Here is a 14,410-nt window from a genome sequence, read left to right as displayed (position 1 = left end):
ATTCTACGCAAAGTAAACACCTCTTTTATCACAACATCTTTGCAACATCCCTGTTGCAAAGTCTGACAGCAGCAAACTGGCTAACCCTATTTCTGGTGCAAAATCACTGAGAGCATCAGAAGTGTCACATCTCCAAACAAACAAGGCTCAGAATAAATCCTTTGGGCACATGATACTTTTGTTAATAAGGGAGACAACAGCAGACGGACAGCTACACCTTTAATAGCAGCACTATGTGACTGGGTGATCATAGCTGTAAAAATGCAACCCTTGGAAGTAGTTAGAGGAAGTCTTCTGGAAAACTAGAGTTGCCACTGCACACTCAAACACATTGAAGTTGGCCCACTGGTCCATCTACCAAAACCAGTATTTTTTTCTTTTGAGAGGAAGGAAAACACTTTGTGAAAACCTTACCCTTATGGGGTTTTTTGGTTTTGGGGTTTTGTTTTTGTTTTTGTTTTTTTTTGTTGTTTGTTTTTGTTTTTTGTTTGTTTGTTTTTTGTTCTTTTTTTTTGTTTGGTGAGGTTTTTTTGGGTTGTGGGGTTTTTTTCTTTTTTCTTGTTGATGTTGGTTCTGGTTTTTGTTTTGGGTTTGGGTTTTTGAGCGTTTTTTTTTTTTTTTTGTTCTGTTTTCGTTTTTTACTATGGGGAAATTTTTCCATAATTCACTATACTGTTCAATGGAACAGTAAAGCTATCTTAACCGATGCACATTCCTGTCTACCCTGAAGCACACTCCTGCCCTAACATCAGCCATGATGCTTCACAGACCTATTACCTTCTCAAACTTCACTGCACAGTGAAGCTCAGCTTATCAACCCAGCAGAAAACCACTCATTTTTAATGCCCCCACTTCACAGGGCTGAGATTACCCAGGTCAGAACAGTGGAGATGGTGCATGGGAAGAAAGTGGTAGCACAGAGTAGAACCAATTCTTCGCAACAAACCCTGTTTTGCAGAACTCAGCCTGCGAGTTCTGGCCTGTGATTGATTGCTTTTTTGCAAATGCCATACAAGCAGCTAGTGAGCTCAGAGATACTTTTCTACCCTACACAGAATGCATCTCCTAAGAGCACGAATATCAAGCTACACAAGCTTGCCAGGCACTTTTATTTCTTTACCCTTTACCAGTAAGGGAAGCACATTTCAAAGCATTTACTTGCATGTGTTTGTTGCCATTTCAATTAACCACCCTGAAGTTTAAAAGAAACAAACTTACTGTCATTTCTTGTCTAGATTAGCCCTCCAAATACCAACTATTTCCTACTACACAGAAGTACTAGTTAGATAATATCAACATTAGCAGTAATTTTTTGTTCACCTTGAAAAAGTTACTTTCATTTCCATTTCAGCTTATACACTGCTCAGGTGTTTTCTCTCTGTTTAAGCAGAAAAAGGTTAAAAACTAAATATTTCCCAATCATAGAATCATAGAATCAACTGGGTTGGAAAAGACCTCTGAGATCATCAAGTCCAACCCCTGATCCTGCCATGATTACTAGACCATGGCACTAAGTGCCACATCCAGTCTCTTCTTAAAAACCTCTAGGGACAGTGAATATACCACCTCCCTGGGCAGCCCATTCCAATGTCTGATTACTCTCTCCGTAAAAAATTTTTTCCTAATATCCAACCTAAAATTCCCCTGCACAGCTTCAGATCATGCTCTCTTGTCCTACTGTTGGTTGCCTGGGAGAAGAGACCAACCCCTACCTGGCTACAACCTCCTTTCAGGGAGTTGTAGAGAGTGAGGAGGTCTCCCCTGAGTCTCCACTTCTCCAGGTTAAACAACCCCAGCTCCCTCAGCCTCTCCTCATAAGACTTGTGCTCCAGACTTTTCACCAGCTTCATTGCTCTTCTCTGGACCTGCTCCAGCACCTCAATATCCTTCCTGAACTGAGGGGCCCAGAGTTGGACACAGCACTCCAGGTGTGGCCTCACCAGCGCTGAGTAAAGGGGAAGAATCACTTCCCTGGTCCTGTTGGCCACACTGTTCCTGATCCAGGCCAGGATGCCATTGGCCTTCTTGGCCACCTGGGCACACTGCTGGCTCATGTTCAGCTTCCTGTCAATCCAACCTCCCAGGTCCCTTTCTGCCTGGCTGCTCTCCAGCCACTCTGTGCCCAGCCTGTAGCGCTGCAGGGGGTTGTTGTGGCCAAAGTGCAGGACCCGGCACTTGGCCTTGTTGAACCTCATCTCATTGGAATCAGACCATCTCTCCAGCTTGTCCAGGTCCCTCTGCAGAGCCCTCCTGCCTTCCAGCTGATCAACACTCCTCCCCAGCTTGGTGTCATCTGCAAATCTGCTAATGGTGGACTCAATCCCCTCATCCAGATCATCAATAAAGATATTAAACAGAACCGAGCCCAACACTGATCCCTGGGGACACCACTAGTGACTGGCCCCCAACTGGATGCAGCACCATTCACCACCACTCTCTGGGCCATCAGCCAGTTCCTAATCCAGCACAGAGTGCCCCTGTCCAAGCCATGGGCTGCCAGCTTTTTCAGGAGAATGCTGTGGGAGGCGGTGTCAAAGACTTTGCTGAAGTCTAGACAGACACATCCACAGCCTTCCCCTCATCCACCAGGCGGGTCACCTGATTGTAAAAGGAGATCAGGTTGGTCAGACAGGACCTGCCCTTCCTAAACCCGTGTTGGCTGGGTCTGATCCCTTGTCCATCCTGTATGTTGTATGATTGCACTTAGGATGGTCTGCTCCATAACCTTGCCAGGTACGGAGGTCAGGCTGATGGGCCTGTAGTTTCCCGGGTCCTCCTTGCAGCCCTTTTTGTGGACGGGCATGACATTTGCCAACTTCCAATCATCTGGGACCTCCCCAGTGAGCCAGGACCGTTGGTAGATGATGGAGAGCAGCCTGGTGAGCTCTTCCTCCAGTTCCCTCGTAACCCTAGGATGGATCCCATCTGGTCCCATAGACTTGTAAGGATCCAAGTGGCTCAGTAGGCCATAACTGTTTACCCCTGGATTACAGGGGGGCTATTCGGCTTCCTGTCTTTGTCTATCAGCTCCAGAGGCCAGCTGTACTGAGGAAAACCTGTCTTACTGCTGAAAACTGAGGCAAAGAAGGTGTTAAGTACCTCAGCCTTTTCCTCATCTTTGGTGACTATGTTCCCCACCATGTCTAACAAAGAATGGAGGTTTTCCTTGCCCCTCCTTTTGCTATTGATGTATTTGGAGAAGCACTTCTTGTTATCCATAACGGAAGTGGCTAGATCAAGTTCAAGTTGTGTTTTGTCTCTCATTTTCTTTCTAGGTGACCTAACTATATTCCTAAACTCTTCATGAGTAGCCAGCCCTTTTTTCCACAATCGGTAAGCTCTCTTTTTTCCCCTAATTTCCTTTAAAATATCCCTGTTCAGCCAGGCTGGCCATCTTCCTCACCAGCTTGTCTTTCAGTACACTGGGATAGCCTGCTCCTGTGCGTTCAAGACTTCCTTCTTGAAGCGTGTCCATCCCTCCTGATCTTTTTCACCATGATTTTGTAATAGATTTTTTTTTCTAATTTACATTTTCATATTTCAGACGGAAGGTATTCTTAAACCATACTCATAATTTTACCACACTGGTAGGAGATGGAACACCAGCACTAACTTTTCCAGTGTCATGGTTCAACCCCAGTCAGCAGCTCAGCCCCACACAGGCTGTTGCTCATTGCCTGTGGTGGGATGGGGGAAAGAATCAGTAGAGTAGTAGTGACAAAACAGAGAGAGACATATAGCTATAACCCTCAAAAAGCCTAAAAGGTTTAAAAATAATTTTGCAGTTTTATAAAACAATAATTTCATTGCATAATTGCATAATGTCAGAGTAAGGTACAATCCCCACAAAACCAAACAAACAAAAAAATCCACCACATTTGGATGCAACAGAGAATGGAGACCAGAAGACAATCACAAGTTGGTGCCTGACGACCACATCAGCAAGACAATCTTTAGGGAAAGTCTCAGATACAACAGAACTTTCTGATAGTTATTATGGATAAATAAAATAAAATAAAATTAAATAAAATAAAATTAAAAAAAAAAAAAACAAAACAACCAAACAATACAAAACAGGAGAAAGGAGGAACACTAAGCTAAGGACTCTGAAAAATACTGGGGCAAAACTGTACATAGTTCTGAAAGGCAGAATAGGACATTCAAGATTAGCTACAATAGGTACCACAGGACCTATGTCTAAAGTCCAAACACAGTTTTTTAAACATTTGCATTCTGAATAAAAAGAACAATGACAGATGAAAGACCAGAGCCAATTCTACAGTAAATAATGCTGTAATTTCTAGGATTAAATACTTAAGGTGTGGAATATGAAAAGCAAGTTTAGGTATGGCTGATAAATTTGCAGTAAAAGTGGAAATCCAAGTGTAAATCCATGTCCATTCAATTTGCCCTGTCACATACATACCAACAATAAAGTACTTTGGAGAACACAACTAGCTATAAGCACACAAGCTCCTCCTCATATCCATGTGTGTTCCCAGATACTGGTCACTATGGAAACACGAGGAGAGGGAATGCAAACATTTGTAGAACCTACTCCCATTACACCTAACTGCATATAAGGCTTCATCTCTCATACTTAAAACTGTAACCCATGTAAAGTTACAGTGAAGTTCTTTGGGAAACAAAGTGTTTTCACACAGCTTCGGAAATCTGACAAGTTCATTTTTCTAGCTTCAGAAAGATAAAAAGTTCAACTGGAATTTGCAGGAACAGATGATATAAACAAAGATGCCTGTCTGTCATTCATTACTTTTACATAATCTTGTCTTTGCCCTATATAATCAATCTTTGATTGATGCAAATTACCACCATTTTAAAATAATAATGCTGACAGTTTTAAGGATTTGCTTCACAGCATCACACTTGTGATCTCTTTCAGTAAGCATCACAGCTCACTAGGAGATATACTATCAGTTCTGATTTATTGCTATCCTTAAGCAAATGGCTGAAGATTTTTACGAAGTACAGTATGGATCAAGATACCAACTTAACAAATGAAGAACTACAAATAATTCATCTGGAGTTTGCCAGTAGTCTCTTTGACAGAAGCTACCACTAGGTTAAAAAAAATAAACACTAAACTATGGAAATTTGAAGATTTTTATTTCAGCTCAATTTAGGTGACTTTAATATCTAGCAGTACATTAATATCTAGCAGTACATTTTAGTGGAAAGATTTTTCATTCTAGTATCATGTAAACTGATTTATGACTAAAGTAGTGCAATAATATCTGGACCACTGACTCAAAGGACAATTAAATATGGCTATTTCAAACATTCAAAAAGGTTCCATGTCCAGCTACCAATTCCTGGTCATCAAGCTTTTAATTAAAAGCTCAAATAACTTGTTCGGCAACACAAGCAGCCAAAGAAACCCCACAAAAAAACCCAAAAGAATCCAAAGTGCCTACACTCAACACTCTACTTTAATTCAAGATCTATTGTGTCCATTAAAATTTATACAAATCTAGCCTACATAATTAAACTTAAACATTTTGCTTAGTTCAGTAACAATTTATCATTTAAGTAATCAGTACAAAGCACAAACTTTCTCAAAAAATTTATTAATTACTGGAATCCAGAGGGAAAAAAATATATAATTTCACTGTGTATATTTTTTCTGGTCATCTCTTTCAGTATAGCAGTTACATATTACTATGGAGTTTCTTCAGCTTCAGTAAAAGTCTCTTTTGAAGGCAACGTGCTATTGCAACTGTCTATTAATTTGCTTTTACTTACATGCATTTTTTTTTACATAAAATGCTAATAGGTCAAAATACACAAACTACTGTAAAGACAGTGTATGGGCATCTTCTGAGCTGACTACTAATTACATTTCAAATTTCCATTTGCAGTTTGATAGAGCACTTCACAAAAACAGAAACAGAAAAAGAGAAATACCATATAGATACTACTAATTTCTGTACTGCCATTGTCTGTGGTGTGTATTTCAACTACAGTATACTATGGCTCTTTCACTAACTATACCGAAAGCATAGACACTGACTTGTACTTAAAACTCGCGCCTTGCTGAAATCTGCTTGTACATTGCATTTAGGTTTTTCACATTACATCCATCCACCTGGACTTTAAGCACCTGAATCTTCAACATTAATAACATTATTTGTTACAGTTCTTCCTAAGTTTGATGTACAAGTTAACTAACGCGTCAGACAATAATGCGCAGGCATAAGCGGATGTCACTTGAATGTATAAATAAATGTATTTAACCTTTTCTATTATATGCAAAGTACATCACCTGCAAGTATGAAATTAATAATCACCTTATAATGCTGACCAAAAAGTAACAGAAAGTTCTGCATCAGCCACTTTTCTACTCCTGTTTTATTCCATCCTTCAGTTCTTTGTTATTATGTTAATTCACAGTGTACGTACTATATAGTTTGATACATAAAATGTTCATTAAAAGTGGTACTAAATTACAGCCCAAAGAAATACTCTAAGCGGTATAATAACTAATTTTCATACAGATACAAAAATTGAAAGTTTTTTTACACTGTAGAGTAGGCACAGCCATTGATCAACTACATGTAACCTAACAAGTAAAGAAGTACAATTAATGTAACAATACAATTGTTAGTTGCTTTAAAAATGTGTACACACACACCCACTGTACAAGTAAGCCCACAACATGGAACAGTTGGTTAAAAAGCTCAATAAATGCAGTACTTGTTAAAAAAGGAAAAAAGAAAAGAAGCACAGAGTGGTGAAACCATGTAGCTGACCTTATTAAGACACTTAGGAGTTACTTTGACGGCGATCCTGGCAGCTGAACCGAAGAAGGATCTGTGGAACCAGCACAATATTCCGAAATTATCTGCTGTGCACTGGTAATTCCCTACAGCAAGGACTCAAAGGCCCGTGTCACCACTACAAAGTCAATGCTGCCACCTAAGGGTGACGACACCATATTGTACTTATTGTCAGATAACTTACAGAAACCTTTATGTAGAAAATAACGCCTGCATAGTGCTTCATATGCCTTTACAGCAGATACTTCTTTACGCACATGTACACCAGTACACCACTTTTTTCTTCTATTCGCATCAAACTCCATATAAATGTTTTATGGTAAGAACAGTATTACAGAAACTGTCCAGATGCAACAGATCTAAACAAAAAAAGCGGAAAAAAAAATATCGAACTCTGAGAAATGAACTGTATCAGATTTCTAAAGAACTGACCAAACCATTTTACTGAGTTAAAAAACTGAATAAAGTAAATGTTTCAGAAAGGCTTGTTGAAAGACTAAATTTTCCATGAGGCTTTTACTATTAAACAGACATCTCAAACAGTTCTTATGAAGGCATGGCTTCCCATACCTCAGCTTAGTATCAGTACAGTTGTTCAGTGCATTTCTAAAGCACTGAACTTACTTCTTTGGTACATCCACCCAGGGAAGTGGTGGATTCACTGTCCCTGGAGGTTTTTAAGATGAGACTGGATGTGGCACTTAGTGCCATGGTCTAGTAACCACGGCGTGTTGGACCAAGGGTTGGACTTGATGATCTCAGAAGTCTTTTCCAACCCGGCTGAGTCTATGATTCTGTGATTAGTTGGTTTTGGTGCATATGTAATGTGTTTCAGAAACTAAAATACAAGAGGGACTTTATTGCTACTATTTTACAGCACCAGCACGTCATCTGTACAACATTTTTGCTTTAGAAAACTCTAATTTAATACTTGACGGAAGATAAAGCACCACTATCCAAAACTACAATATAGAGATATCAATCTCAGTATCGACATAATTCTTTACCATGAGGGCAGTAAGGCACTGGAAAAAGCTGCCCAGAGATGTTGCGGAGGCCTCATCTCTGGAACGGGCCAGGTTGGATAAGACTTTGAGCCTCCTGGTTACTGGGATGTGAGCTCGAACATGGCAGGGGGGTTGGAACCAGATGATGTTTAAGGTCCCTTCCAACCCAAACCATTCTATGATTCTATAATCATCCTAAATACATATAAACATTTAGCAAGCAATTAGTTATTGAGAGATACTTTAGCTGAATAACTATCAATTATGTAAGTTCTAAGTATAACAAGTTACATGGAGTTACAGTGCTATGTGATTTAGTATGTTCCTTGCTTAGGATCAGTAGCTGGAATTGCTGAAGCCTTAGGCCAGAAGCTGCAAATTTGAACCTGGATATGCTTTCAGTTGGAATAATTAATTGGCTTAGTCATCTCCCCAGTAACTGGTACAATGCTGTGCTTTGGCTTTAGTATGAGAAGAATACTGATAACACACTGAAGTTTTGGTTGTTGCTAAGCAATGTTTATTATCCTAAGTCTAGTGGTTTTTTACCTTTCCATGCTCTGCCAGTGAGCAGGTGCACTAGAAAACCAGATGAGGAGGCTACAGTTGTCAGCAGAAGCTGCCACATAACAAGACGTCAACTCAAAGTTCAAGAAAGAATCCATTAAGGTGTTAAAAGAGCATAGAACAAAAATTATTATTGGAACACAGCGTGTGAAGAGCACATGAGCAGCAGCAGTATAAGTCATAAGGATATAAATTCCCAGGGATTTCCACTCTATTGGACTATTTATTTTTATAAATCCAGTGCGTGAGACTCTGCTGCAGACAACCTGGTTGTGCCTAAAGAAGGAAGTGTCCACAAAGAAAACCAGTAGCAGGGTCCTGCTGAACATGAGATTTTGGTTAAAAAACTCGTATTGAAGGGGTAAGTCTGAACAACTACAGCTCTTTTTGAAACCTTGAAAAATGAAATAAATTAGTTAGAAAGTAATTTGGGAAAGTATGCAAAAAGAAGCATAGGAAAACACCCCTTTTCCTGAAATTCCTCCAAGTAGAACAGTTTTAAGTAATTGTATGTAAAAAGTAAAATAGCATATGGTATACTTTGTGGGGAATGGAAAAAGGATAGGGATGTTACAATCTTCTGGAGTGTTTTTCAATAAACTTTCTTTCATTTAGTTGCTACCGGCGAAACAAAGTAAGTTATGTCTATACATTCTACACCTCTGAGGTGTTTATATGCCTCATAATACTTACTTCTCTCCTGAAACAATTTATCTGGACTAAACTCAGAGTAAAGTACTCTCCTCTCCACGTTTACCCTGTATCATGCACAGGGTACAATGCTGAAGTGTTTTGTAGATGACTTGTATGAAGTAGAAAGAGAAATGCTTCCCAAAGTAAAAAAATAGGAGGAGGGTGGGGAACCTCAGTAAGACATAAATGAACCAGATTACACAATGCTGATTATTCAGAAAGCATTAAAATTAATTTTATTTTTTCCTATACATTTTATATTAGGATTATTCCAGTCAATGCTTTAAAAGCATATGTTAAGTGTTCAATTATGTGACAAAACTGAAATGTTTCGTTTAGTTTACCTTAATTCTTTTTTACTAAAACTAAAAAAGTATATTATTTACATATCTCAAATATTTTAGTTTCTATCAAACATAACATCACAGTTAACATGAATTTCAAATTGTATCTGCTGCAAACTGCAAAGGTGGGCAGAACACTAACAGAATACTCACCTTTAAGAAAATCGTTAAATTAACGTTAAATAACTGTAAAATATCTACTAAAGAAGTGTTATCACACATCAAACATATTGCCAGTTGGGCCAAAATCTCAAAATGTTATCTTGAAATGTCCTCCACTCACAGCAGACACTGTTCCTGAACAGAAGCAAGAGACTAGAAAGAACTAAAAAGATGGTCAAGTTAGAACATAACTGCCTTAATGAGGCAGTTCCCTTATATCTGGGAACCATCAGACACATAATTTGTCTTTAAGGATCTACTTCACAAGATCATTTTACTGGAAAGGAAGAAATGCTGCCTGTGTTCTACCTATAGTAGCTTAGTTGCAGTATTATTTCCCATCCACCCTTAAAGGGCTTGAAAAAGAGAAAGGAGATTAAGGGAAGTAAGTCTAGAGGTAGGAATGTTGTCATTCTCTTCCACTATCTAAAACTCCACCTCCCTTTATCTTTAGAAGGTCTTTCTCATCATTCACATCCAATTCATCATGAAAAAAACACAGACATTGAGTGGAAAAGGGAGGAACAGATTTGTAACTTCTATCTGTTAAGTTTCAGCAACCACTGTATTTTAGCCATTTTAGCCATTAAGTCACTCAATTAAGGAAAGGTAATTAAAAAGAAAATAGCGTGTAAAATCAAACTAGTTAAGTAAAGACGGTTTTTCTTCAGCTCTAAAATGAGCTCCCAAATCTAGATCAACTCCATTGATAATAAAGAAAGGAGAGTTTACAGACAGCTTGTACCAAACTGCTTCTTGGAGGTAATTGGAGGTAATCCTCGCCTTTGGGTGCACTGTAGTCACAAACTTCTGCATCTCTCTATGATGAAGTCACAAAACCTTTAAAACCTTTCAGGATTCCACTCTTCTATGAAAGGCTGCAATGAAAAGTGTTAATTCTCCTTGAAAATTCAGGCTAAGTACACCACAGTCGATGTCTCAGTGAGAGCACTATAAGCTAGTGTGGAGCATTTCTTTGATTTTGCAGCTGAAGGTATGTGCTCTCTATCTGGGGTGGACAAAAAAAACAACCAAACAAAAAACCCAAACAAACAACAACAAAAAAAAACCACAAAAAACACACACAAAACCAAACAAAAACAACAACAAAAACAAACAAACAAAACAAAACAAAAAACAAAACCCAAACCCACTTGGTTAACAGATAACAATGAAATTAACCCATTCATCTTCCACGAGCTGAATTTACATTAATCATGCACGTGATGGAAACATGGAAGCTATAGCAGTCCATACCAGTCATGATCATAAAACAGGAAGTCCAACTAAACCAAGAAGCTAAGAAATTTTCTGGTTTTGTCTGGGCAGAGTTATAATCTGTTTTCTGAATTTCTGATAGATTACTTGATTGTACCAGAGTGCTTGGAGACAGATAAGGAGAGACATCCCAACATACCAGCACACACAAGCTTCACTATACTTAAAAGTCCTGCAGTGTCATAATTTTTTTTTCACTAGGTTCCCAATTCAGCCACTATGCTTCAGAAAAGAGGCTCAGCATATAATTTTCTTTAATTCAAAGCACAGAAGAAAAATAAACATATTTTCAAGAGATACAAATCCTAAACAGTTATACAAACAACAAAAACCTTTTATTAATTTAGCCTTGCAACATTAAATTTTTCCTCTTAGATCTTTTGTGCCATTTATTATTTGCAGCTTTCACTTATTACCACGACATAATCAGCACTTCAAAGATAGGAAAGGCTCTAGTTTTCTGTGAAATGTTTAGCATATTCAACAATCAGAACATAAATTCTGCTTTCTCTGTTTCTGCTCAGCAGTCTGATAATGGAGTTACTTAGCAACAGATGAAGCAAGTGAACTGTGCTGCCTGATTCACGCACATTTTACTGCAAAGTAACATTCACAAAGGCATTATTTAGCTGCTGGTTGCCTTTGCGTGGTTGAAGCAAAAAAACCCATTAGTGTGAGACGAGTCTACATGAAAACTCAACTATCATGTACTATCTGTAATGCACTACACATCTTGAAATTAACAGAAATTGCCTGTAAGAGTCACATTTTGAGCACCTCTGAAAAAGGAATAAACAAGAAAATACAAAACACAGACTCTATTTGCAGTATTCACATGGAAGCTACAGCAGTTGCTTACAAAGCTGGGGAAGGAGTATTCTTTCTGCAGCATACTGACAATCTGAGAATTTCAAAAACACAAAACAAGCCCTCGCAAGTCAAGAACACTCTTCTTGCCACACAATATTTTGATTTCATAGAATGAATACCTACTTATTTTGAAAACACACACACATACACTTATTTCCCCAAACCACCTTCACCAAAAGAGTAGGAATACTAAAGGTTTTTTTTAAAAAGACAGTCTTACAGACAAAAGTAACCCACAGAATTGGACAAATCATTTGCCAACCACTACTCCCTTTTAAGAGAACTCCATGGCATTAAACAGTTACTATTGGTTTTTATTTATTTTGGAATGTGAAAACTTTTCTTTTACCAACTGCATGAGAACTTGTGCAATTTCTTTTTGTTCATTGTACAAAATTACATTTTCAACTAGATTTGAAAGTCTCTTGCCCCTGGCAAGGGGAAAGCACAGCAGTTTCTGAAGCTTTGTCATGTAGTGGAATTGTTCAAGTGTTATTTTATTCTAAAGATTCAACACTCTGGAGTTGATAACAGCTTTACAACTTATTTCACGTTGTGCTGGTTTAAAGGTAAACTGGCAGGGGAAATGAACCCAACTCAAAAGAGATTATAAGTCAGAATAACAATTTAATAAAAATAATACAATAAATACAATTATACAGACAAACAATTGGTTTTAGCCCACAAAAACCCAGATGTATAACCCAGCACCCTGGGGCATGAACAGAGTGGTGTTTGTTGGCTCCCGTGCTGAGACCCACGTTGTTCCCTGAGTCCAAAGTAAAAGGAGAGTAAAAAAACAAAACCTGTTGGTGCGAGTGGTGGTCGCAGTCCAGTCGAGGTTCTGGTCCTCCTCTGGATTCCACGAGTGGTACCAGAAGTCCCAAGACCCCAAGATTACATACCCTCAGGTTCAGACAGGAATGCCCAGTACCTCCCCCCAGGGCAGGGAGTTCTATAATGGGTGATTGTGAGTCGTGGGTCTGAGGACAGGAGCATCCTCCTATCTCACAGGCCTCTTAACACCCAGCTTATAGCCTGAGGGGTCAGGTGTGCTCTGGGCAGCTGCTGCAAATGGTCTATTGCTAACAGTTCCTGGGCAACGACATGGAGGCTGTAGAATACACAGTTTGGGTTACACCCACACAGTGATGAACTGGTCCCAGCTGTTCTACCTAGGACGTATGTTTACATATCGAGATTTATGGAGCTGAAGTGGGACTTTACAAAGCTAACCACTGAGATCTCAGTTTGGTCATTATCTCCTATTTTTTCGACTTTCCAGAATTCTGACCAAAACCAATAGTTATCTGCCTTTTTTTTTTTTTAAATACAAACCATTCTCAAATCAACTATCTTAAGCATTAGTATATTTTTTATCTATTTGAAGCCAAGTATCAAATAATTCTTGAATATAACGTACATTGTTTTCTTACAATCACAATTTGTTCCAGTTGAACAATTTTTAAACAAAAGGTTATAACCATAACATTAGCTGATAGTTAAAAATTCAACTGTAAGCTTGCCTACTTACTTGCAAGAAAAAATTTTAAAAAATAAAACCCAAAACCCATAAAGTTGGTGTTCTACTACACCATTTAGTAGCTACTGGCTTTCTACATTAGAAACCATCATTTCAGAGGCTCTTATAACTAGGACACAAAATCGTTTTATTACTTCTCAACTTCCTTTTACTAGCACAGGCACACTGCTCTACTTTATCTTGATGAGAAAGTGGCATATTTCAAGAAAATATTATCAGAGCATATTAATTGTAATCAAGAACCCAACCTCCAAATATCTTGTAATTTAGATAAGTTTGCATTTTTTACTGTACTCATAGAAACAAAAGAAACACTCCACACGAACTAAGCATTTTCCTACAGAAATCAGGCATCTCCCAAACAATTACTCCTGGAATGTTATGTTGAAAACTAAAAGTTAATATGTTTAGCTTAACTTGTACTTTGGGTCACCTTCCAAGCCATCTCTGCAGAATCGCAATTTTCACAGCTAGAGAACGTTTTTAAGCAATTCACTGGCAAAAAGCAGCTATTCAGAAGAACATTTTAAACAGATAAAAAGTAGGAGAAAGCTTTTGACAATGAAAATACCTTGGGAAGTAAAAAATCATGATATGTACTTACTAATTTGTTTTCTTGCATATATATTCTTTGCAACTTCAGACAGCCTTTAGCTATAATGATCATTCCTTCGTCTGAGATCTTGTAACATTGCCCAAAATGTATGTCTTTCAATTCTCTGCACTTTGAACCCAGCTGCAATTAATGAAATCAAAGGAAAAAGAAACAACAACAGGATTTGACTGAAGAGTCAGGAGTTAAGATTCCTCCTCTTTTTCCACCCCCATTAAAAATTATCTTTCTTTACAGAGTTCTTAACTACTACATGCAAACAAGAAAGATTTTAATTACATACATGACAAAATGAAGCTGCTAAATACAGTCAATAAAACGGAGCTAAGAACAGCACATAAGAACTAGGGGTTTTATAGGATATATATGTAAGCAGCTAACAATGCCTTTATGCTCAACCATTAACAGCATATTTGATTTACCCTAACTACTTCACAGTTTAAGCTAAATGCTCTTTTAACACTCAGAGAGTTGATGAAACCTTCCTGCATGCCTAACAAAGAAAGATGTATCAGCATTCATGATACAAAAAGGAG

General features: G+C 38.2%; 1 protein-coding gene across 4 annotated transcripts in view; it reads right to left on the bottom strand.

Annotated features, from left to right (window-relative positions):
- Nucleotides 1-14,410, bottom strand: part of FBXL17 (F-box and leucine rich repeat protein 17) — a 289,546-nt gene that overhangs the window by 256,192 nt on the left and 18,944 nt on the right. For all 4 annotated transcript variants that reach the window (XM_064641029.1, XM_064641030.1, XM_064641028.1 and 1 more), the window contains exon 4: nt 13,866-13,997. In XM_064641029.1, coding sequence (XP_064497099.1) covers nt 13,866-13,997 — 132 coding nt within the window. The remainder of the gene's footprint in view (nt 1-13,865; nt 13,998-14,410) is intronic.

Source organism: Pseudopipra pipra, chromosome Z, assembly GCF_036250125.1.
Source record: "Pseudopipra pipra isolate bDixPip1 chromosome Z, bDixPip1.hap1, whole genome shotgun sequence".
Lineage (NCBI taxonomy): Eukaryota > Metazoa > Chordata > Aves > Passeriformes > Pipridae > Pseudopipra > Pseudopipra pipra.
The sequence above is the reverse complement of the archived record's forward strand: the minus strand, read 5'-3'. Positions and strand labels throughout refer to the sequence as shown.